The sequence below is a fragment of the Pomacea canaliculata genome, linkage group LG7 (genome assembly GCF_003073045.1).
Source record: "Pomacea canaliculata isolate SZHN2017 linkage group LG7, ASM307304v1, whole genome shotgun sequence".
In the NCBI taxonomy this organism is placed as follows: domain Eukaryota; kingdom Metazoa; phylum Mollusca; class Gastropoda; order Architaenioglossa; family Ampullariidae; genus Pomacea; species Pomacea canaliculata.
The window spans coordinates 1,930,226-1,955,530 of NC_037596.1; the positions used below are offsets into that span (position 1 = coordinate 1,930,226).

Here is a 25,305-nt window from a genome sequence, read left to right on the forward strand (position 1 = left end):
CACGATATTCCGTGCATGACAATAAATCCATCGGTGGGGTGCTGGTTATGGTGAAAAGTAGACTTGAAAAATACGTGCAGAGACTAGATACACTATATGATAACATGGTACTGCTGAAATTGGACAGGCATGCATTTGGATGTCATAGAGACTTACTTCTTTGCGGTGTGTATGTGCCGCCGACTAATTCGCCATACTACAAACAAGCCCTTATATCTGTTAAGTGTGCGCTCAGCAACCTGGAACAGTACATTCTCGATTGTGTACAAAGAGAGGGCCATTCCTACTATTATATAGTTGTAGGCGATCTCAATGCCCGGACCGGTAATTTATGTCCGTCCTTACCAGATGTGGAAGACACAGATGAACTTGCGACGAGAGACACCTTTGACGCAAACCGACAGTCCCAAGATCAGACAGTTTCACACTTTGGTAGAATACTGTTAGAATTGTGTGCGACATGTGATCTTACTATTTTAAACGGTGCATGCCCAGGGGACGAAGAAGGTCATTTTACTTATGTCTGCTCTAAAGGTAGTAGTGTAGTGGATTACTGTTTAAGCTCAAGAGAGCTAGTCAGTAACGTGTCCCTTGTGGTAGCAGAACGTTTAGAGTCTAAACATATCCCCCTGGAACTAACTTTAAATCATGTAGTCAGGCAGAAAGTTAACAAGAAAAAAGCTATAACTAACAAGGTAGTATGGAATAAGGACAAAAACCACATATTTCTGGAAGCTCTGCAAACTGAAAGTTTCTGGAAGACACTGGCAGAAGCAACCAACACTATTGAAACATCTGTTGATGAAGCAATCAGTGGACGGACAGCCGGGCTTCTTCATGCCTCAGAGTGTATGAAGCGGAAGATATGTAAAGGACATAACAATAGTGGATGGTTTGATGCTGAGTGCCATATGACTAGAACAGCAGCTCGAAAATACCTCAGAGAATTCCGTCGCTTAGGAGAAGAGCGTGACCGGACAATATACGTGGAGAATAGAAAAAAATACAGGAAAATGATAAGAGATAAGCGTAAACAATTCAAGCAGGAAACAATAGCCTCGTCAGTGTCGAACTTACCGAATGTTTACCGGACATTCTGGCGGGAGGTTAAAGCCATTGCTAACAAACCCACTCCTGAACCTACTATCGAGAAAGAGCAATGGTTATTCCATTTCCAATGTATTATGCAAAGCAATCCCTCGACTAACCCAAACTATGGATACGCCTCTCAGGATAGCACTGATAAGGTGACTGGTGTGGAATGCCTTGATAAACCAATTACAGTGGAAGAGATCCAATGCGCAGTAAAGCACCTGAAACCGGGTAAAGCAGCAGGACAAGATGGTATACTACCGGAGATGCTCAAGGGCGCACTAGGAGCTTTTTCAACATTCCTTGTCCTACTTTTCAACAGAATATTTGATACCGCCCAGTACCCCGAGGCATGGAGAGGTGCTATTATCATACCATTGCATAAAAGTGGGGACTGTGACAATCCGGATAATTACAGGGGTATATCACTACTTAGTATCTTGGGCAAAGTATTTTCCCATGTCTTAAACAAAAGACTTACGGACTGGGTTGAAGACAACAGGAAGATTGTAGAAGAACAAAGTGGCTTTCGAGGTACACGGACGTTTCGCCGCCGGAAGTTTCGGCGCGGGGCACTTCATTTCGGCATTTCACGCGGGACCTTTAGCCGAAGTCAAGTGTGGGACGCCCCTTAGCTCACACATTTCTCTCGCCATTGTATCAATGTATCAGTGAACTCTCTCTCACTATCCCTCCTCATGTGAACCGTTAGCTCACACATTTCTCTCGCCATTGTATCAATGTTTTTTCTCAAAGCTGTTGCGCATAATCTGTGACAAAGTGAACTGTCTGTGAAGTCTGTGTGTACAATTTGTTTGAAATAAAGAATTATTGTGTAATCTAGTAGTTACTTTCATTCTTTGAGAACTAAGCTCTCTCTCTCTCTCTCTCTCTCTGACATAATGCGGCGAAACGTCCGCACACGCATTGCTTCGATGTGCCCAGCGTTAGGGATGACTTGGGTTACCCTTCTCAAGCCGATGTGTTGGTGATAAGGAATAGTTTGGAACGGATCTAGGGGTTGGCGTGTTTCTTTGATCCTCTCTGTAAGAAGAAGGAGTCCTGTAGCCCTGTTTTTTAAGAAGTGTTTCCGGGCATCTGTGAACATGAAGGTTGGGAACTGCGGCTAACGATGGCAAACATGGATGTCCAATCCTTCTTGCCAGACACTTATTTGGATGTGCCGTCTGGTAGTACTCAGCATGCTCTATGTAGGCCCCTCTCTCGCAGGTAGACGGATAAGTCTTTTGACACGCTTTAATAGTATTGTTCTATTAATATCAGATCTCTCATGCGTTTATAATCCTTCGGTATCTGTGTACAGGAAATCCATCTTGGCCCTAGGTTGGATATTCTTTTTAAAAAGGTCTTTTATAGATTCTGTAGCATGAGGCTACACATCTAAATTATGCTTTCTATTATTCTTCTGTATGCTGAAACTTCAATAGTCGTTTCTTCTTTAACATCTTAAAACTGATTTCTACCTTCAGACCATATACGTAGTACACATTTAATGCTTTTCTTGTAAATGAGAGGCTAAGTACAGGGGCCACACCTCTTTCGGCCAATTGAATATTCGGGCTTGTGTTTCAAACCTACATAAATATAAGTCTGTGTCGTCGCTGTCTTCCTGGAATATGTGGAGTTCAGTGATCAAGTCCTATCATCACAGCTCCTTTTTTTATAAATTACTCGCTTCTCACTTCTTTTCAATTTTTTTTTTTTTTTTTTTTTGCAAATCTTTACGCAAGTCTATCATGACGATGTATACCTTGCAATATGTCTCTAGTCAAAGCGACACCTTCTAAACCCATCATTTCCCCTTACTTACATTACATGAGGCAACATCATAGGAGATCCATGTTGCCCACAAAAATAGAAAACAAAACAAAACAGAATTCAGCTAAGATTATCTACACCAGTGATGCCCAACCTTTTTCGGCCTGCGGGCCATACACATTTCCGACAAGCATGTCACGGGCCGCTCCACCGGAAAAATACAAAAAAAGAAATAGAGCAGATACCATTTTTATTACAAACAAGTTGTACTTACCATTAATTATGTACTAATTAGTGGGATATTTGAAGTTGTTTACCCGAAACCAACTGCTGAATGTCCGGCCTCATCGTAGAGACACCAGGTCTGAGCACTGAATCGAAATGTTCGTCCATCGAAAAAAAGATTGAGAGACGCCCCTACGTGGGGATAAATACTTCTTCTTCCCTTTTTTGCGTTTTTTTTTTAGATTTTTTTTTATTACGAGCATGCTAATTTCCTGCACTGTGGGCAGAAGTTTCGCGGGCCGGATGGTACCTCGTCGCGGGCAGGATATGGCCCGCGGGCCGTAGGTTGGGCATCCCTGATCTACACAGATACAATGGGGATAGCAATATAATCATACTGTCACAATGTGCCTTCACAGTGATTCTCAAAGTCACAAAGTGCTGCTGGGTGTTGGACCGAAGGCGATCATGGAATGGTCCGGTGAGGCGATTCTTCCTCATCCAGAAGGGCTCCAGCTTAATCAGCCCATACAGTCAAAACTTAGTCTAGGCGAGGTTCATCCACAAGGGGTCAGTACCGCGCGGCATCCAGTGGATGGACACTACCCTGGTGTACTATGTCATCTCAGCTAGAAACATTTACATGTCGTGACTTTGACACGTCTTCTACCTTTACTATTCCCGGCCTGAGACAATTTTTTACCTCGTTCCTGCCAAACAACCTACTGGTAAATCGGGTTCACTATATACTTTTTGACACGATTAACACTTTCCCATATATCGTTTTCAATACATTCTCCTATAGATTCAACATACACTTTCATTCGAAGGAGTTAAAACAATCTGAAAAACACCGAAACAAAGACTGGTTTGTAATAAACATAAGTGATGTCGGTGATGAACAAGGGAAACGCTTCCATCAACACATATTAGTCATTGAATATCATAGCAAATGAAAGAGCAGTCGGAATATCATTATCGGGTTTTGTTCCTACAGATGGAAAGTAAAGTTTGTTACAGGAGAAAGTCAAGATTTAAGCGACATTTCCACCAGTAATCTCCAATAGTAATGTCACTTTATGCCCTTACTGTTTATAGTTTTAAATGAAATGGCAACTTATAAATGAGATAAACTAGATATTATAAACATTACCAGGGTAATCAGAATGTTTCAATAATATAAAACACATCAATTACTTTTTGATATAATTTTTGTAAGTTGCTACGAAGTTTGACAACAAAAGTAGAGAAAAGAAGATTAAAAAAAAAAAACACCTACACCGAACACCGACAATAATGTTATTTGTCTTAAACAGTTTGGAACGTACTTCATTTCTACTCTTATCCATCAAATAGCAATAATTAAAAACTAATAAAGCTATTATTCACAACACCATGATTAATTTTTTTTAAGAAAATAGATTAAATGCTGGAGAAGCTGTACATAATTATCATTAGTCATCTTACTAAAGTTGCACACGACGCCGACATCCTCCCAGTGTCCACAGTTGTGTTTGTAGAGCCCCCAGTGTCTACACAGCGCCAGGCTGGTTTCGTGCCCCACACACCGCAGGTAATTGAACAGAATAGGACCAGAGCCTCGTCCGTACATGGCTGACCCCACGGCTACTGTTGTTGTGCTGTGAAACATCACATACGAGCAAGAGAAGACATAGACATTTACAATGTCATACTCTGTACACTGAATACAAACTAAGGTTTGTGAAAACATATGTATGTAGTAAATTATTCCCGGATATTAACCTCAACTTTGCTCGTTAAGTGAATACAAAACATCCGACATTCAGGTTTGTGTGATACTTTTTTATGACCATCTAGCTTCAGTTTATGACAAACACCAGGAATATTACAAAGCCACACTGTGCAACACATTTGTTTCCTACGTAAAATCGCCGAGAGTAATCTACACAAGAAACCATCCAGGTGGTGCAGCGAATAAAAGAGTTCTTCTCTTGCTTTCAGGATTGTTGAACCACCCTCAATTCTTCACTGAACCACAAAAATCTTTAACCATACAACTCTGTATCTATTTCTAATTAGAATGCAGAGGAACCCCAACTAAAAGCCATTTAAAATGTCACGAAGCTTTATCTTGTAAGGTTGGATCGCCCAGAAAACCAGTAACATCAAGCGTTTTATAAGAATTTCAATAAAGAAAGACGGCAGGAAGTACTTTCTCTTCTAAATGTAAATGGCACATAATATCTTGAAAAATCATTTTTGAGAGAAAAAAAGTTGCTTATGATTTTTACTTTTATTGCATAGTGTAGCCATTGTCTAAAAATTTGCATAATCCAAAAAAGTATAACTTCATCCACGCTTGGTCAGTAGACGGTGTTTGATTTACTTATAAATGAGGCACAAACTGCCACTGGTTAAGAGTGACTGTTCCTATCAGAGGCAATAGTGGACATTTAACAATTATGAACACGCTCTAGAGTATCAGGCTTCGCGGTTTTTTGTTTCATGGTTAAGGCATTGGATCAAACGTGTGAAAGAAACGAAAACAATTGTGAATTCAATGTGTTTAATGATTTCGTTAGACTACACATACCTGTTGAATCCTAACATTCTGCAGGCTACCAAAGCTTCTTCCTGTTCAAAACCCTCACCACACACTGTGTTCCAAGTTCCATTGTAAAAGATTTCCAGACGTCCCGCCTCCTCTGTGCCACCGACCACACGAGCTGTTAACTGTTGAGCTAACATTGAAAATACATATATGTCCCAATAATAAGTTACTTACATCTTTGTGGTAAATAAAAAGGAACTCAATGTGAAAAAGTGTCATGTTGCATAATTAACAAATGTATACATATTTCTTTCTCTTTTTATAAGCTGTGCTAGAAACATTTTCCTCGCCTGTACCCGAGCCTACAGCCGCCCCTGATACACGTTTGTGCTAAAGTCGTTTTATTGACATGATCATCATTGTCATTATCAACATCGATTGTGTCGTTGTCGCTGATAAATCGCCCACTTTTAATGTAGATGTTTTATTCATGAGTGTCATTATTGGTCTGCAGCATACGGCATTTAGCAACAGGCTGATAAATTTTTCCACTGAACATAAGAAACAAATATCAACTCACAGCTTACTGAGAAAAATTGAGGAAGTAAATCGAGTAAAACATTTGCTCAAAAGAAAGCCATACGGTTAAAACGAAAAAAATAAAATTCGGAAAGCTAGAGACAAATAACCTTGTTCTAAAGCTTAGTTTGGATTAAAATAGCTTAAAATAAAGGACACGAAAGTTTCGTGGATGAAAGTTTGTACAAACGAAAATTATTTTCAGGTAAAAAGTTGAGACAGCAAAGTGGGTGTACAGCCGTAAAAGGAAAAGTTACAGATACGTGTTCTCGAATACCTGTATTCTACTTTTCTTTTCGGCAAACAAAGACCACGTGTCATGTCCGTAGAGCAGGATCGTTACTACCGGGGAATTGTAACGGTTGTACATGATAGTGAAACTTATGGCTATGTCACATCCTATCTAGTCTAGCTATTGCTTCTGTTGCTGATGGAGACACAGGGTGTAGCTGCCTCTCACGGACGCCTCGTCTAACTAGAGCAGCACACACACGTGTCTGTACGAGTTCTTGTAACACAGAGATATTATCTAAAATTAGTTATTTCTCTCAAATAAAAATTTCGCATCTGTTAACACATTTCTTGTTTTTCAATTATCAAGTCAAGCTGAGTAACTAGTTTGTGTAAACATAATTCATGACGTGGACTTTAGGACACGAGCTTTCTTTACTAAGGAATATTACAGAATGTCCACAGCAAACTAAAGCAAAGTACCACGTGCTTTAGACACTTTGCTTAGGGTGATACGTTTCCTGGACAGAAATGTAAACATGTAAACATTGTGTAAAGATTTGGCGAGGTGTTGATGGCAAGTAAAGCAAATATGTGTCTATGGTATCTTAGTATTCTTGGAAATATAAAGCTAAGAAAAAAAGAAAAGTGGTATTAGTATTGTGAATAAGTAGAATTGTTAAATAATAATGAGTATTTTTTGGATGTGCAATAAAAATTACATTTGTTCATTTATCGTTTATTTGTATTGAGTACTACACCATTCATTTTTATAATACAATTTGAACTGAGCCTGCGAGAAAAATATTTATTCATTTTGTTTACAAAATCAACAACAGCAACAACAACAACATTGCTCAAATAACTGAGTTGTGCGCGCATGTGAGCTTCTAGGACCTAACGAAATAATTATACACAAACACCACTTTAAAGTAATTTCTACGGTAAAAGAAGGAAGGAAGAAGTTATTAACATGCATGGGATACGTTTTTTAATATTCATGAAACTAAACTTGCATTCCTATTGTTACTTAGTTGTATTCTTGTCTACACCTAGCCTCATGTGACAAGTTTGATAAGGACATTAATATCATCCACAACAAGGGTCTAGAAAAAAGTGTCGACGAGTCCACAGCCAGAAAAAAGTCCTAAGCAATCAAAAGGACCTTCTCAACAGTATTTTTAGATAAACCTTCTGTAAATTAGGTGACCAATGATAATAATAATCATCATCATAATGTCATAATAATAATGATAACGATGATAATAATAACCTAAATTTTAAAGCGCAAATTCCCACTCCTAGGAGCGTGCTCATAGGGCCTAAGAACGAGAACTTAACATAAACACAATAAACGGAAATGAACACAAATAGCATGATATCGCAAAATTAGGGGTGTGAAAAAGGACTAGTATAATGGTAAATGTTGTTAGGAGTAATGTTTACTGAATAGTGGGTAGGTGGCAGATATCGAAAGGAAGACAGTTCTATTGTTTTGCTGCACAATAACTCAAACTCCTGTGGCCATATTTTGTTGTTTTTGTAACAGGGACAGTGAGGAGACGATCATCAGACGACGAGCGGAGCTGTTAGCTGGGATGTAAAGGAAGAGAAGTTCAGAGAAATAATGAGTGCAGGTGCCAGCAAAGACATTAAATGGCCGGAGAACAGTGATGCAAAGAATGGCCGCTGCCGCAGGAGGAAGTAGGAGCGACGCCTGTGGCAGATAAACCCAGTGATAGTTGTCATCGACCTTCGATATGTTTTAACTAGCAATCTAGTAAACTATGTGACATATATTGTCATAAAACGCTTACTAATGTTGCCAGAGGGACCTTTCACTACACAACACTAGAGAGTTTCATATTCTTGACAAGTTATTACAGTAGTATGATGACTACTTACCCAGGCTTGGCACCAACAGCAGGTACATGAGGTAAGTAGTGACCACCCTGTACCTCATGATGCTCGTTGACTCAGGTGATGAAGACTTACAATGATGGTGTGTCTGTGACTGACAAGACACTGGACGTCGACCGCAGCGCCGCAACTTTACACACAGCGACCAGGATGTGAAGGTCCGCGAGCAGCGATTGGCTGACATGTCGCGTGCCTTGCTGTGATTAGTCGGCTTCAATGTTTTATATTTTTTTTTATGTTTGTCTTTCTCTTCCTTCGCCTGAGCACGTGCGTTTGTCTCTGAAGTGCAATAAGAGTCCTGCGGTGCACTGAGCCCTAGACAAGTACAGCTTTACTGAAAGACAAAGCAATAAACAATTGGGTTGGGCATAATCTTGTTTGTATGAATATCTCTAGTTAAAGGAACATTTGTAGTTTGCTTTCTGACGAAGACTTGATCGTTATTCATTCCTACAGAAGACCTACAATCTAGTCCTTACCCAGAAAATAATGAGCTTTCTGCTGGGAAAAGCTTCACAGCTGAACATAGTTATGAGTGAGACATATACCAGAGAAATTTTTCTACTAAAGTTTTTGAGAATGAGACAAAAATACTCTTAAAAAAGAGCTCTTGGCAAAGAGAAGATCTTCTAAAACGATTTTGATTGTCTCGTAGGTATTATTTTCATATATACGACTGCATGTTTGGCTCAGAGGTAAGCTGTATGGTGTATATATATGGTCACCTGACATTTTGGGAGCCGATTGTTGATTGTGAGGAATAAAACCTTCATGAAACCTCAAGACCTCTCTCTCTCCATTTTACCTCTGTATAGTAGTGAATGATAGACTTCTCATTACCGTTTGGCGATCATAACAAATGCAAGATTTTAAAATGAAAATATTTTAACTGCCTGCATGTATGTAGTATAATGTATGAATGCTATTATAAGTGAATGACTGTGTGTTTCCCCGTGCACGTCTGATTGCGTGTGTGTGTGTGCGTGTGTGTTTGTGCATGCAACAAAACATATGTTTATGCATCGATACAATAACACACACCAGCCACATGAGGTCTTCAGGGGACAGACGAAGCAAAGAATACTCAGTTACTACGCCCTCTAGTAACAGTTTTTTGTTTGCAGGCACTCAAGTGTTGTAGAAGAGTTTTTAAGTTTTTTTCTGTGAGCGCGTCCTTATCAAGGTAAATATTCTCTGTGAAACATAAAGTAAAATAACAGCCAAAGAAGAATCCTATGTACACGATCGCACACACAAACACATGCTTAGTGAAGTATGTCCACATTCTGTCTACGTATACTTGTACCTGTGTTAAATGTTGTAACTGCATTTTCAGTGGTGTTTATTAATTTAAGGTACAAATTTCACTAATAGAAATTTAGTTAATAACATTCCTTTTTTATTGTTGTTGCTACATTATTGAACTATAAAGCTAAAGTAATTGTTTCTGTCAATATGATAAGGCCGCATCATGGAAATACGGAAATTTTAAGGATAACATAAAACTAAAATTTAATTTATAGCATGTTTGTGTATAAATACGCAAGAGGTGAGCAGTGCTAATATTCAAATGGTGAAATGGAAGCATAGGCATTTAAGTCCTAATAAAGGTCATGGCTTTGACTTCTTTCTGAACAGAGTTAAATCGAGATCGTTTGATACTAAAGGTTTATTTATTGATCCAAACAAGAAATGAGTTATTTTGTTCAAATTTGATAAACCACAATCATGTATCTTATAATAAGCTGTAAAATGGCTATCTGTCAATCAGACGCAATAAAGTGAAGCATTTTTTCATTTTTGACTACTTTTAGTTATTTCCTACATCACCAGAGTACAATTGCTTTTGTTTTCTGTTTTAAATTTTAGCTAAACTTATTCAACTTGTTTTGTTTATTGTTTTTATTGACATTTTATAAAAGGAATATTTAAAGAACTTATATATCTTTACTTGCCCCGTTGCTCGGAGTTAAGTGGTCTCCGCCCTCCTGGACTGAGATGTTTTGAGACTGACCCGTCCCGCCATCACTGATTTTAGCGAAGCTAAACCCATCCGCTTGGGGTTTGGCATTACCGTGGGTTTGGGGGGGGGGGGGGCTTTAAGGTGTTCTCAGAGGAACTCGATTTCAGTGTCTTGTCTAAGATCGTTTACCTTGCTGTGGTCTTAGTTGTGACAATTTCCACGTCAGTATTATGTCAGTGAGTCGTCCGTTTTCTTTTAATTCATTTTTATTTTTATTCTACACGTAGTCGCGGATCAAACCGGTGAAGATAAATTACAAATCTTACAGGACTTTTACTACTTTACCGAGCAGGAATGAAATAATAATAAATAGTTTTAAAGTTCTTGACCTTTCTCGTCAAGAGCTGTATGCCCGTGTCCTCGCAATCGGGGGAGACAGTCGAGACATTGAGAGGAGACAAGCAGCAAGACTAATGGCAGTCATCGCAGTTTGTGAATTGTCATATTTGCTCAGACTTCTCCCACGTATATGTAACATTGCTTCGACTCCTGTAGGCTAAAATATTTGTCGAGAACAACAGCAGCAACTGCGAATAATAACATCACTTTTAAGATAGTTGATTAAGTTAATTAATTGTAAAGCTAAACAGGGACAACATATTAGAAATTGCGATCGTTAAGTAAGTAAATAATACGTTATTTTGCAGACACAATTCGTGTTTTGAGGTTAATTCTACTTCTCTGTCTCAGACCCGTCTACTGCTGTTGAAAGGATCACGAGTTTGACATTTTCAGAGAGCACTTACATCGCAGTAGGTTGTGATGAAATTATCTTAACATTTGCTATTAACATGTTGGATCTTTGACCTTTTGCAATTACTAACCATTATGATGATAATAACGAAGATGATGATGGTGACGATGTTGGTGGTGGTAATAAGAGACTTTAATCTACTCTCATGTTTGATAATTAATGTCGACACTCATCCCTCTTGTGCTGTCGGAAGTAAGGGACACACCCATATGAGTGATGGAAGACTGATTACGCGATTTAAAGTTTAAATTTTGTTGGACATCTTTGAGCCGGATCTCACAAACTACAGTAACACTGAGACTTAATAATGGATGGTTTCCTCTCCGGACACATTAGTCTTGTCTCAACTATTATTTGGCTGTTTTCGCTTTTGTGTTTCACAGAAATGCTAAGTTGTTATTGCTTTGGCACTATACATTAAATGAGCTCACAACAATGGGGAGGATTACATTTATTATATTTCATGTACGAACCCCAGGATGCTGTTATACATCAGCTTGTGAAGTCATCAGCATCCACCTATCCATCCACACTTGAACTCAATTCAAATATTTTTTTGACTGAAAGTCATTTCAGCCGTTGTCCCTTTTACAGGGTGAGCATTAAAATAGTCTTCTTCTCACTTATTCATTCACCTATCCTTAAGCTTCTCCTCTCACACTAATAAATAACATTACTTTTGATGCATTGCCTTCTTGTAAAGGACTATGAGAGAAACAAGGTTTAATAAAGCAGTCCAGGAGGAAGGACGGATTCTCCTGCTCTCGTCTGACAGTCTGTTATTCATTCAAATGATATTTTCATTTTCATTCACTAATTTTAAATGAATTGCTAGGTGTTGATAATAATGCGATCAACAAAATTATAGAAAATAATTCCATCGTTTTCAGCACGGAAGTATCGCAAACACATATAGAGAGAGAAAAGTGCCTGTGGAATATAAACGTTGCTCTTAGGGTTGTGGCTGTGCGATCAGTCATAACAGTATATTTAATATTGTATTATACCGAGGTTAAGGCCATGAGACAAAATACCGGTATAAACACATCAAGGTATGGACCGCCACGCCATTGTCTTCATTGGATTTATTGCTGCTCAGTAAAATCCTGCTTACATTATGAGGCCTCTTAAAAAAATTGTTTCACCCAAGATATTAAAGTCTTTATATTGTCAACGGGTCTACAGTCAGAACACTACTTTAGAAAAGAACTAAGGAAGACGGCCCTTAATAGCCAGAGTGAGGCAAAAGTATCTGGCGGTGGCTCTGCCGTCACGTGAACGTCGTGTAGGACATAACTGTCGCCCACGTGACCAGCTAATGTATCGAGGTGGACACTAAAATGCATTTAACATTGTACATTGTACTTGACTCAAACGGCTCTTACAATGCCCACAGTCTATCACTGATGTTTATTATTAATCCATGATTATGTCTGGGTGTGACTGAGTTTGTGAGATCCGGCACGAAGATTTCCAGCAAATATTAACTACGAATTTCACTATCAACATCCCATCACGAGCAAGGGAGTGGTTCTTACATCCGACTACGAGAGCAGGATGAGTGTCGACATCAGCCACCAAGCATGAGTGTAGTTGCAACATTTTATCATTTATCATCATCGTCGTCGTCGTCGCTGTCGAATGAATACATAATATTGAAATAAACTAAATATATGGGAAGTATACGGTATAAGTTTTTTTTCTGCATTTACATTTGAGATTGGTAATGTGGTCTTTGTCTTAGGATGTAATCAGTGAAACTAAATAACAGGTATGCATGTCGGACAGACACACACAGAGACAACCACTGAGATAAAAAAGTTGACTGGAGCTAGTGACAGCAGACTGCAAGTAAAGACAGAAGTGAACAGAGCTTGTAACATAATTTAATTAATAACTGTTTATATTGTTGACATGATAGAATTTCACGAAGTCTTTGCATTCAAGACATCCTGCAGAATGGTTTAATTTACAGATGAGATGGTTTGTCCAGACTAATGTCAGTAAACACAACTTTACAGAAACTCCACAGGAACACGTTATTTGGTTACTCTACCGTCCCCCTTTCTTCTCTACTTTCTCTTTTTTCCGAACACAAACAAATATTTACAAACACTAAAGTACTTATATATATATAGATATAAAGAAGGCGCTATATAGTGCGAGTGTACACAACGACGTTGATACACAAGCACACGTTAGTGCTCACGCACGTATACATACACACAGACTGACAACAGCCTCTACAGACCGGAAGAGAGGGAGATGAAGCTCGAGGAGATTTAACATCCATAAAGAGGAAGTGACCTTACCAGGCACCAACCGCCATGTTACATGGGGAATTGTTAAAGCAACTTGTATTGTTGGTATTGCACTGAGTTTATTGAACCAGCCATGTACACCACAGACTAAAACTTCCGACTGTAGTCGTTCTAGTTTTCACAGTCTACATCTAGGAATTTTTTTCTTTTCAAAGATATTCTTTTAACTCAAGTCTTCTGTAGTTAACCCCCACCCCAAGTGCAGCTTCGAGACGTCAACGACTGCAGAAAAGCAAAATGTATCATTCACATGTCCCAAATTGGCAAAATTAGAATTCTTTATATTGAATTGGGATGATCCCCGACGTAATGTACGCAAGGTAAATTCTTTCATTAGAAAAATAACTGTCACCTAGTGGGGACGACGAGCTCCAGACGACAGTATGTCTGTTGGCACAGCCCAAAGTGATGATCAGCAGATGCCACAATCCATTGTCGATTTATTCACTTCGAGCGAAGACGTGCACGATACTGAATGTGCATGAACTTGATCAATAACATCCTTCACCTTGTCGTGTTTACCAACAAACAAACATGGAATTGCTGCTGATGTTGGTTCTTGCCTGTGTACATTACATATTCCACTTGACTGCAGGGAAACTGAGGACTTTCACCGCTCAAGAAATTATCCAGTAGACAGGACACAAAAGCAGACCTAGACTTATATGTTTTAGCCAAAGTTCAAACTTATCATTAAATACTTTTCTCGCTTCTTCATCATCAAAAAAAAAAAACAAGCGTGTATCTTTTGTTACAGCATTATGCTCGTAGGTTTTAACAGTGTCGTCCGTCAAAGTTTTCTTGCTGCGTTTATTCAGTGGCTGTGGGTTTTTCTCCATTGTAGACCTGTCACACTGGGAGAATCAGCCTCTTGTTTGCACCACACTCTCTCCTCTCTACGGTCTACGTGTGCATTCCACCCAAGTTTTGAGTGCGAGGTGCATGTAGGCTAGTGTTCACACTGTAGTATTATTTTATTTTCAGTTGTGATGTATACTGTGCTTTAAAATTCAGTTGTCTTTGTGTTTGTGTCATTTCCGCTGTTATCTTTTTCTCAATTATTTTTTTTTTTCTTTATTTTATGGAGAATACATTCAATTGTCGGTCCTAACCCTGACAGTATGTTCAGTTGCAAACTGTTTCTTTCAACTTTCTAACCGCCAACACGTGGAAGAGAAGAATATTAACGTGCATCGGTGAATTAGAAAGTAGTCTTGTACACGTAGGTAGGCCGCTGGTCACGTGACCCCCAGCTCGCCGGTCCCAACCCTGGCTGCTCCACACAAGGCTGCCGCACGCTCGCGCAGCGGGGTCACGTGTTCACACATCGACGAGGTGACGAGGGTGCAGGTTGGACGGTTGACACAATGGCGGACAGTAGCTCGAAAAGAGATGAAGCGACAAGGACGAAGAACAAAAACGTCAAGAGTGATAAGTCGATTCCAATTTGTATTTTCTATGTTTGTCTTTCTTTTCGCAGTCAATCTTGTTGTTTAATCTTCTGTTTCTTCGTATGTTAGCAAGCTGTCATATACCATCCTCCTTAAAAAGTGTGAAAATGCACTCTATAAATTTGGATTATTATTATTATTTGTATAGCGGTGGAAAATATATGAGAAACAATCTAAATTTAAAAGAAGAAGAAATAATATTTTGAGACCAAGAGCCGATGTGTGCAGTATGTTTAACACTATCTACTCTAACCACATCATGTCCTTTACTTAATTGCGATCCTCTCGTGTTGCACTACTAAACAATAGATATGAAATTGAAATTGATCATTTTGACCAACCCCGTGCCTTGACCTACAGATATGTACATGTACAACCTTAGGATACAATATAACGATGTGCATATATCAATGAATACATAAGGGAGACAAGCACTTGACCCTTAGGAACACGTAAATGTTTTGAAAATTCTTTAAGATGGAGTATAACAGATAATTGTGTATGTTGTAAGTTAATAGACATAAACTTTAAAATACTGGTAGAAATTTTGTTCGCGGGCATTCAGGACTTCGTCTACTTGTAGCTGTAATGAACGGTTACGTGGTTCCTGTGCGCAATGGCTAACTATTGCATTCAGTCATCTAGCATTCGCCCACACACCTAATTACAACAGATCAATAACGAAGTTTCAATACTAATGACAAGAATATAATTAACAAAGAGTGCATATATATATATATATATAAGAAAATAGCTTACAAGCATTTCATATGTAATCTCAAAACTTAGCTTTCTGGCGCTTATCGCTACTGTGCAGTGCGCTGATAACTCCACTATTCACACGTTAAAGTTCACACTTTCCTAATGATTCCATTGTTCACAATTTCGTCAGTTAAAGTTCACACCTCCGTAATGAATCAAAGTCCCGTGGATCTTTTTAACGTCCTTTTCACGACGGACTTTCTGTCCGCCGCTCTCTTTCCACTGCCCCTACTTTGTTCCTTTCTTCCTGTGGGTTTTTCCCCACCAAGGAAGGTGGCCCACAACCACTACCAAAAGGCGTGCAACAATTATCTCCCCTGGCCGTACATCAAGCGCGGCCGTCCACGTTAGATGTTCGGACGAAGTTGACACCGACACTGGACACCGGCAGCGAGATGGTTGTCGCGCCAGCCAGAGGACATGTGCCACCTTGGCCCGCACACAATGTTTTGTCCCTGCTTAACCATTCTAATAAAGCATTTGCCCTAACACACTAGCTAAACATACTAAACACACTAAAAACCTCAAAAAAAGATAATAAGTAGAAATACATTTTCTACAGTAGCAACCGCACTTCTCCCTATGAACTGACTGAGCTTTAGGAAACGGGTAAAAAAGAGCTTTAAGATTTCTTTAAATTGTTTCTGCGGTGTCTCGTCCAGCTGTGTCTGTGCGTATGCATGTGTGTTTGTGTTTGTGAAAGAAATAGAGATAATAGGTCCATATGCAACTCAAGTGTGCGTTTGTCTTATTACAACACACAAACAGATGAACAGGAATGTAGAGACAACATATGTGTGTATGTGTTCGAAGAGAAGTTGTTGTCTACGGCAGCCACCAAGAAAACATTTTTTCAAATCCCAAAAGACAAATGATTGCGCTTCAACTTTTTTATTTTCACCTTGCATTTTCGATGCCATTGACAACGATAAACTTCAAAATCATAGAACACGTTTTTTTCGAAAAATTAGACATTATTTTCCATTCTTTTTCTTTTTGTACAATTGTTTGCTTTAGAATTGCTTGTGGGGTAAAAGACCTTACAATTATTGACTCATATTAATTATGCTCTTGTCGCCACATTCCAGTGCCTTAAGGGATGTGCGATGCACTGTCATAATTTGGGTTACTTTTGTTGTAATATTCTACAGATTTTCAAGTGTAAGCAAAACATTAGCAGGGTTGTGTGCAAAGGTGACAGTAGACGTTGACAGATATTTCTTAGAATTCCATTTAGCCGATGAGCAAGGTGTTCCATCAGGTGAATAAACTGCACACAGAATGTAAGTTCCATGTAAACAAAAAAGGAAGAACATCAAAAAAAGATAAACATTAAACAAATAAATAACTTTAAGTCCTTTGTAAATAAGAAAATCTGCAAGTTCTAAAATTTTTTGCAATAAATCTCTTAAAGTAACAAGTTAGTCGTCTTTATAAACTTTTACACAAAACTAGTTGTAAAGTACAATTGCTAGATTTCTAGAGTGTTTACATTATTTAAAATGTTATGGACGTAAACACGCAAACGAACAATATCAGAATTATGTGAATATGTCTGCGCAATGAAATCATTATTCTGTATGTTGCATATTTTAATATATTGTAAACTATATTATATATTGTACACTATATTATATTAAGAGTATATTGGGTATCATTTTATGTATAAATATATTTTACGCATATAGTTTTAGCTTGAGGTTTTGCAATGCAAAAAATGTAAGTACATATCATTAAATTTTCAGCATGAATTAGAGAACTGGTAATTTCTAAATGAATATAGATATGTGTGTCTAAATGATGCTTTAATACCTTTATGCTGGTTGGTCAGTGCCGGACTCAAAGTGTGCACCCAGTTCGGTTTACCTGATAACAGTCATTGTCAGACGGTATATAAATGTAAATGTAGACTGATGTTAATTAAAAAAATGTATGTTAAAAACCTAAACAAATTACTTTCATCCAACAAAATCAGTGTTAGTCAAGTTGTGAATTTTTAACAGGAGAGTTTAATGTTTCAGAAACATCTAAACACTTCTACAAGATGTTAAATATATCAGGTTTGAAACACACATAGCAACAAATTTTCTTTTTAACAAAGAGTGTTAACATTATATATTTCTGATATATTGGGATAGGTAACTAGGATATACTTATTTCTCCTGCCTGGAGCATGGGACTAAAGGTTCTTTGTGATATTGAGTATTCGCTGATAACCAGCAGTCGCACAAAAAAGAGTGCCGTGTAGGTCCCTCAACCACCATCTTAGAGCAGCAGAAAAACATAAAAACCTGGTATATGTATTGGAGATACGAGCTTAGCGACAAATGTCAAATCAAAACAGTAAACAATGTTGTCTGTGGCAATCAGTTGTGATATCTACCGCAGTTACCGTAAATGATGTGATGTGATTAAAGAAATGTGTCCACTTAAATGAAATAAATCTTGGAGAAATATTGTTGTAAAGTTGAACCATGCCGGCTACAACTGTGACTTCTATCATGGTACAATCGTGTCAAAATATTTTGGCATAGTATGAAAAAATACAGGACTGACAGCGTGGCTACCATTAAAGCTCTAGGGCGCAGTCTTAGACATATATATTTATATTTATACATGATATTTATATTTATATGTATATATTACCATCCTACTGGAAGCTCAAATTGGTCGTGTAGTGTGCCAACATATATACTTATGGCAGTCACGCATAGCAACTGCGAGCCATCATCGGCTACCTGCAGACGGCGTGTTACCATGGTGACAGCCATGGAGCGGGAGTTTCTTACTGGCCGCTGTATCGTTTCCATCCTGGCTTGAGGCTAGCTCTCAGTGGCCAAGATGGCCAGTACCTACAAGCGCTGGAACCACATTGGTCCAACATTTTGTGCTGTCTGGGATGTTTGTATCGGCACAGATGGATCACATAATTACCAAATTAAATATCATTTATATTTTGCGGTCTTATTGAAAAAATCATCAATAGAAGCCACTCAGTGGAGAAAGAATACACTACAACAATAACTTCATATTATTCCTGTAACTTTTGTCTTTTTCAGGTTAAAAGAAAACAAGCTTATCGCATTTAAAAACGTGAACGTGGCTTAATGACCAGATGCTATGGTGCTATTGACAGCTACATTAGTTGAGTATTTGACCCAAGCACAACAATTTAGATTTTAAAGTTATATTTTACCAAATTGAAATTCCAGTCAGGAGCAGCTTGACTACCATTAGACCTGATGGACACTGAGCACACATCACCAATGTCGTCGGTTGTAACAAAGAATGTATTAAGCATATCTCTCTCAAAGTTGTTGTCTAATTTCATGTCTGCGGAAGATACGCGAGTTCCATGGAGAGTAATATAGATATCGGAGTCTGTTTCCACCTCTACAATGACCGATGTATATGTTATAATCTTCCATTGGACCGCTAGAGAAATAAAAACACAAACAAATATGTTAAAAGTCCATCTTTCCATATCGTTCGATTTACTGTTGAAGCCTATAGCTTCAGACATTCCCCTTTTAACACAGAGGATAACATCGTTCGCTTTAGAAATATAAAGCACACCAAAATTTTCGTTGCATTAATTATTGATCTTTTTCTAGTCTTTTGTATTTTTCTAATCTTCTGTTTCAATCTTAACAAAGATATTTCTGCTTGTGCACTGTAAATGTTTTTGTGTATTTTCAATGTACATTACAATCACTGTTACCTTGAACACCAAAACCTTGAATGAAGCAGAGCAGAAAGACGAGAGGCCACATCCTGTTGCTCCGACTCGACGCCAGCGGCTCCACTTGTGGAAACTTTCTAAAGACAGTCTGTGATAACGAATATATATACTTACTACAAATTATATTTTCGGCCATGTGACTTTATCAATATTTCTATTGCATTTGAGAACAAAATCACACAGATGGTTTGTGTATAAAGTAGAAGGGAAAGTAAAAAGATTTTTTGCCATATAAAAACATACTCATCCCGGATCGTTTTCACATTTTCTGCGTGCGACTGCATCGACAATAATTGCAGTAGTAAAACAGACGATGGCATCAGTGCCCAAAGCTAGTATCACATGAAAATTAACTTGCATTATATTTGTCGGTGCAACGAGAGGCGAAGACAGTATGATGTGGCTAAAACAGATGGTGCCAACAATACTGCACAAGTCAGCTTCAGATCTCAAAATATATGTTCCTTTGCTTTTTATTCTACACTTTTATGTCATGCATTTCCAGCAGTTGTTCTCATCATCAACCATTGTGCACGTACGATAATATAAACGATGAAGGAATGTGTACTTCTTTAACTTTCTCCTTCTTTTTATGTGTTTTACTGTTAGCATTTTTACATTTAGGCAAACACTATTTGTACACCAAATTCCCGCTTTTAACTTTCGCATGCATTTTCTTCATTTGCGCAATCAATATCTTGGTGAAATCCAATTATCTGTTAATATTGTTTGACTTTCAAAACATCTAGGTGTCGCGGATACTTTAATACTTGTCCATTACTTCTCAACTCTATCTGACCTTTACACGTTTCTCCGTTTCAGAGGCCCTGTCTGTTAACTACAGACTTACAGACACAAAAAGGAGTGTTCTCGCTCATATAAATTCAATTAGACCCAAGTTTTAGTCATTAAAAATAATGATGTTCCACGTCACAAAAGTTTACCAATACAATCACCTTGAACTTCTAAATATATGAGTGGAAATTTTCTCTCTCCGAATCTGAAAGACAATATTTTTACACTCACTATTTTTGTGGAATGTTTTGGTGTCATTCTGCTAAGGACAATATCAAACACGAATGTTGATGGGCGATCGGTGGGTATGCAATCGGGCTTTCGTATGAAGGTTGGTGGATCTTTTGTGCAAAAACATTGGAAAGCCCAACAAGGTCTCGTGAGGGACCCTCTTGCAAAACCCACGAGGGCCCCAACTTTTTTTCCCACCAGTGCCACATGAGTTCTTGCAGGCTCGGCCGTTGCCCTGTAAACAGGCGTGTCGCAAAAAGTAAAAACAAGAGAAGGCACACCTTCTGCGGGGTGGCAGATCAAATGTCCGCTCAAAGTGTCTGCGGGTGGCAGCCCGCCCTCTGGCCCTACGTGCCGCAATCCTACCCCCTCTTCCTCTCCTAAAGCTATACAGCTAACCCTTCTTCCTCTTGTTCAAGTATGAGACGTGAGAAGGTCGCTGGTCATGTGACACTCTGCTCACCGGTCCCAACCATAGCTGCTCCACATAAGGCTGGCCGCACACTCGCGCAGCGGGGTCACTTGCTCACACGTCGACGAGTAGATGAGGGTTTGACACAATGGCCGACAGTATAGCTCGAAAGGAGATGAAGCGACAAGGACGAAGAACAAAAAACGTCAAGAAGAATAAGTCGAATACGTAGGATATGTAGAACATGTAGAACACGAGGAATACGAGGTACATGTAGAATACGGGTAAAACGGAGATGCCTGAGACGGTTTGTGATGGAGAGACCAGCGCCGGCCGCCAGGGCAACGGTCCTACACCGCCCCGGCACTGTCCGTTGCTGGATGAAGACTCTTCGATAACCGCCAAAAAACATGCCAAGGACCTCTCGCGGGCGAAAACAAAAAAGGTAACGAAGAAATGGGGGGGGGGGAGAAAAGTCAAAAGGAGGGGCGGTTGAAGTCCGGTCCCTAAAAGAAGAGACCTGTGAAGGCCCTCGAAGAAACTGACGGGCGACGACGGCGGCACGGGTCACGGCTCTTGGTCTCGCGAGAAGGATAGGGCTACACAAGGGGCGCGTGAACTCTCCCTTGCTCCCCCTCATCCGACACCCACCGACAGGCCAGCACAGTACGGGAAGCACAGAACGGACTACAACACGTGACATATATGTTATGCTTTACGATCTTGATAAACCTTTAACAAACAGGCAGGATGTAGCATCGGCTTACAGGTTAATTCTACAAAATAGTTTAGTATTTTACATGCATAGAATATACATAAAATTTACTTATAAAATAAGTCTGTCACTTGCTGTTCATAGTGTCAAAATCAGTGTGCGTCTCTATTAACTATGACGACTAACATTGTTCTACTTTCATAAAGAACAGCTTTGATTAAACTCTTAATTAACTTAATTGTAAATTGATATTAACTTGAGACAGAACCACCTGTACACAAATTATGTCAGGGAAGTTCAACATTAAGAAATTTTAAGCAGTTAATTGTCATTATACTTCTGTGATTTGCAAATGTGTGATAAGTGTGTAAATTATATAGTTTAGAGATGAAAATATTTGTAGAGATGTATTATAATCTTAGACAAACGAACATCTCACAGTACAGCACTGTCCCTTGATCCCCCTCATCCGCGCGCTCACACCCACCGACAGGCCAGCACAGTGTGGGGAGCACAGCAATATTTCAATATTTTAAATGCATAAAATATACTTAAAATTTATTTATAAAATAATTCTGTCACTTGCTTTTCACAGTGTCAAAATGAGTTTGCGTCTCTATCAACTATGACCACTAAAATTGTTCTACTTTCATAAAGAACAGCTTTGATTAAACTTCCCAGCCTGCAAGAGCGGGAAAGTCAGACGAGCAGGAGGGAAACGTGTAATGCGATCCTAAACTGACGACAGTTGAGACAGGGCATGACCTCCGGGCGGTGATAGTGACGCGTACTTCGAAATTAACACAAACTGTATGAAATACAAAGGTATACAATGAACATTGTCATTTTTCTCCCAATCGCATGTTCTAGTCTCTTATAATGTGTTAGTACTAGACACCTTTTTTAACTGTTACCATTAGCTTTAGCTAATATATCAGTTAATATATATGTAACATTGTTATGCTTTACAGTCTTGATAAACCATTTAACAAAAAGGCAGGCGTAGCATCGGCTTACAGGTTAACTCTCCTGACAAGGATCTGTGGTCAGTGTAATATTTGTATTAACAAATAATACACATTTTATGAAGTACAAAATAAAGCATTATTTTATATGCATAGAATTTATTTATAAAATAATTCTGTCACAAATACAATTTCAATAGAACCAAAGGGGAAAAAAAGTTGTGTGTAACTTTTATTTTTTGTGTGCTCGATTTTATGTCCATGGTAATATATCCACTCTACTACGACTTTATTTGATTTTTGTGCTGAGTATCGCTATCATGATTTTTTTCTCATCAGATTGATGCAGAATGTTCATGAATAAATCCCGACACTAGAAGGAGGTATAACTATTATTTTGTCCATCAATCCTAAAACATAAAATTTGACAGGTTCAGAAAAGGAGGGGAGATAACTAGTAAAAACTACTTGCGATGCAGTGTTTATTTCCCTTCTGCAAACTTGTGCTCTTACTGTATTTATGCATTTAAAATGATCTAATATGTATTCATTTATTATACTTTCTTATAAACATACGTTCAGTCAAATCTCTACAGACATTTAATTATCACGTGGTCATTGATATATATATATGTTCTAAAAACACCAAGTAATATTATTTATAGACGTTTCTACAAAGACTAATCCTACGTAAGAGTTCGGGGTTTCCCGATTAGCTAGTTTATTGGCACAGTCCTCGTACACAGCTATTTTTAGTACTGAATCTCCAAATCGTTTTACGAAAAACTAGTTAATGGAGAGACACACTTACCTGTGTTGACTTCGGAGTAAACAAGTATGAACTTCGTGCAGCTTCAAAGATTCTACCGTCTGAAGTTCATGATGAACATCATCACTGTGTAAAAGCTGTATCACGAAACTTTAAACTTAAATGCCTACAAAGACATATCAACTTGTTTTTATTTTCAGCAAACAAGGAAGTGGAAATTCCACTTTGGTCCAGATATTTACGTGTCTGTAACAAACACCCGGTCTGGTTGCGAGGTCTCCACTAGCTGGTAAGTAACTCACATTACAAGATTTGTTTAAGATGTTTTGCAGTTAAAAGAGATGTTTTTAGACACTATTATCCTCAGTTCGAGATAACGTATTTTTATTTACTACGACGAATCAATCATTGGCTAAAAAATAAGTTTCTAATGATAGTCATACATTTTTGAGAAATAGGGGTATGCAGATTATCCTCCTTACCTCGTAGACGAAACTGCTGATAATAATACACGGCATTGCGCAAACTATGGCGGAGTTTGTCTTCGTGTCATCAACTGATGAAAGAATATATGACCCTCCGCGACGAAATGAGTCTTAAGTCGGGAATTTGATATTTGCCAATTCGCATATTTTTAAAAGGTACAGGTTTTGAACATTCTTTTGATATAAAACGTAGTTAATCTAGTCCTTGCATTGAGTGAGTTATAAACGTTTGAAGTGTGACAGTATGGTGGCGGACATTTTGAGAAAAGCGGGTTCAAATATGTTCTTCAATTACACAAGGTTTTTCCTTAGCAACGGGAATTTCTAATTGTTTCAATTGTACTGAATTTAGCATCATGATAAAATACAGCATACTACACCATTTCAGGTAACAAAAAGTACACAGCAATGAACATTTGCCAGTTTTTAGTGCCTTACCCTATTAGTAAAATAAACGGAAATGGAATAAAACTGTTATTGCATTCTAATCAAGTTGCATACTTTAAAACAAAAGAAATTAAAATAAAAAAACCTAAACAAATTATTGACTAGTGTGTCACCAATGAGAAGAAATATAAGAAAAACTTTCTTTGACATATCATTAGAGTTTAAGAACTGGCGGGCAACATCAAATTAAGTTCTGATCTAAAAGCACACTTTTAATGCCAAATATTGTGTTTGCTCATGCAATTCACTTTGTTTACTTTGCAATTAATAAACACTTTCCCCTTTATTTAGCAAGACCACACAATGTTCCACACACTTTATGGAATAGGGCAAACTAGGTCTTTGATAACATTTTGGACATACTGTCGCGTAACGCGATCGGGCGTCGCGGGACTTTCTCACTAACACACTCGCAGTCACACAGACAAACTTCTACGCGACGCGAGCAACGAAGCCAATCACTCCTCAGTCGACACAAAACACGCAGACGAAGGGACAATACATGACTAGAATCTCGGGGCCTGGCTTACAGTCTGCCGACACTCCAACACAGGTCTGGTGACATGCAAGTGGTTGACGGCACTCCGTCCTCAGTTTGCTGGCTGACGGCAGTCAACCCTTTGTCTGTCCGTTCACCCTTCATTCCTCCGATTGATTGAGTGATCGAATGATTGAGCCTGTAGAAAATGATGTACATGAATACCATGCTCACAAATCAAATGTTATCAACCGTTTCCCTGCCAAAGGTTACAGTCCAAACGATAAACCCGTTCATATTGTCATGCACACATAACTATTGAGCTGGCCCCTGACAACATTTCGTCAACAGCGTCGTCTGTTATGACAGACGTGAAACCATATTTGTTTACTTTTGCAGACAAATCTTTTGATTGGCTAATATTTGAATCGTTCTTTAAAGAAGTTAAACATAAAGACTGCGGGCTTTCTGGCAAGGTATAACACGATTGGGTTATGACAGGAAAACAGTATCGAAACAGCGTTTGAATTTCGTCATTTTTCTGCAGAAATCAGTACGGATCGCAGTAGGGTACAATAAAATTATTTTTAGTCAAC

The 25,305-nt window shown here is 38.5% G+C and overlaps 1 protein-coding gene and 1 long non-coding RNA gene across 10 annotated transcripts in view; both read right to left on the reverse strand.

Moving 5' to 3' along the window:
- Window positions 1-8,517, reverse strand: part of LOC112569471 (A disintegrin and metalloproteinase with thrombospondin motifs adt-1-like) — a 595,732-nt gene extending 587,215 nt beyond the window's left edge. For 4 of the 9 annotated variants that reach the window (XM_025247267.1, XM_025247264.1, XM_025247262.1 and 1 more), the window contains exons 1-3: window positions 8,345-8,516; window positions 5,672-5,819; window positions 4,564-4,736 (exon numbers count right to left, since the gene is read on the reverse strand). In XM_025247267.1, the coding sequence (XP_025103052.1) occupies window positions 4,564-4,736; window positions 5,672-5,819; window positions 8,345-8,402 (379 nt within the window). In that variant the 5' untranslated portion in view covers window positions 8,403-8,516. Of the gene's footprint in view, window positions 1-4,563; window positions 4,737-5,671; window positions 5,820-8,344 lie in introns of all 9 variants that reach the window. The other 5 variants (XM_025247268.1, XM_025247261.1, XM_025247265.1 and 2 more) reach the window with 5 other exon arrangements.
- An 8,028-nt stretch (window positions 8,518-16,545) lies between these two features.
- On the reverse strand, window positions 16,546-19,604 carry LOC112568661. The gene is made up of 4 exons (XR_003100139.1): window positions 19,392-19,604; window positions 18,867-19,105; window positions 17,483-17,536; window positions 16,546-16,940 (listed from the first exon to the last, which is right to left on the reverse strand). It is a non-coding gene; the product is annotated as an uncharacterized LOC112568661 (long non-coding RNA).
- Window positions 19,605-25,305: the final 5,701 nt, after the last annotated feature.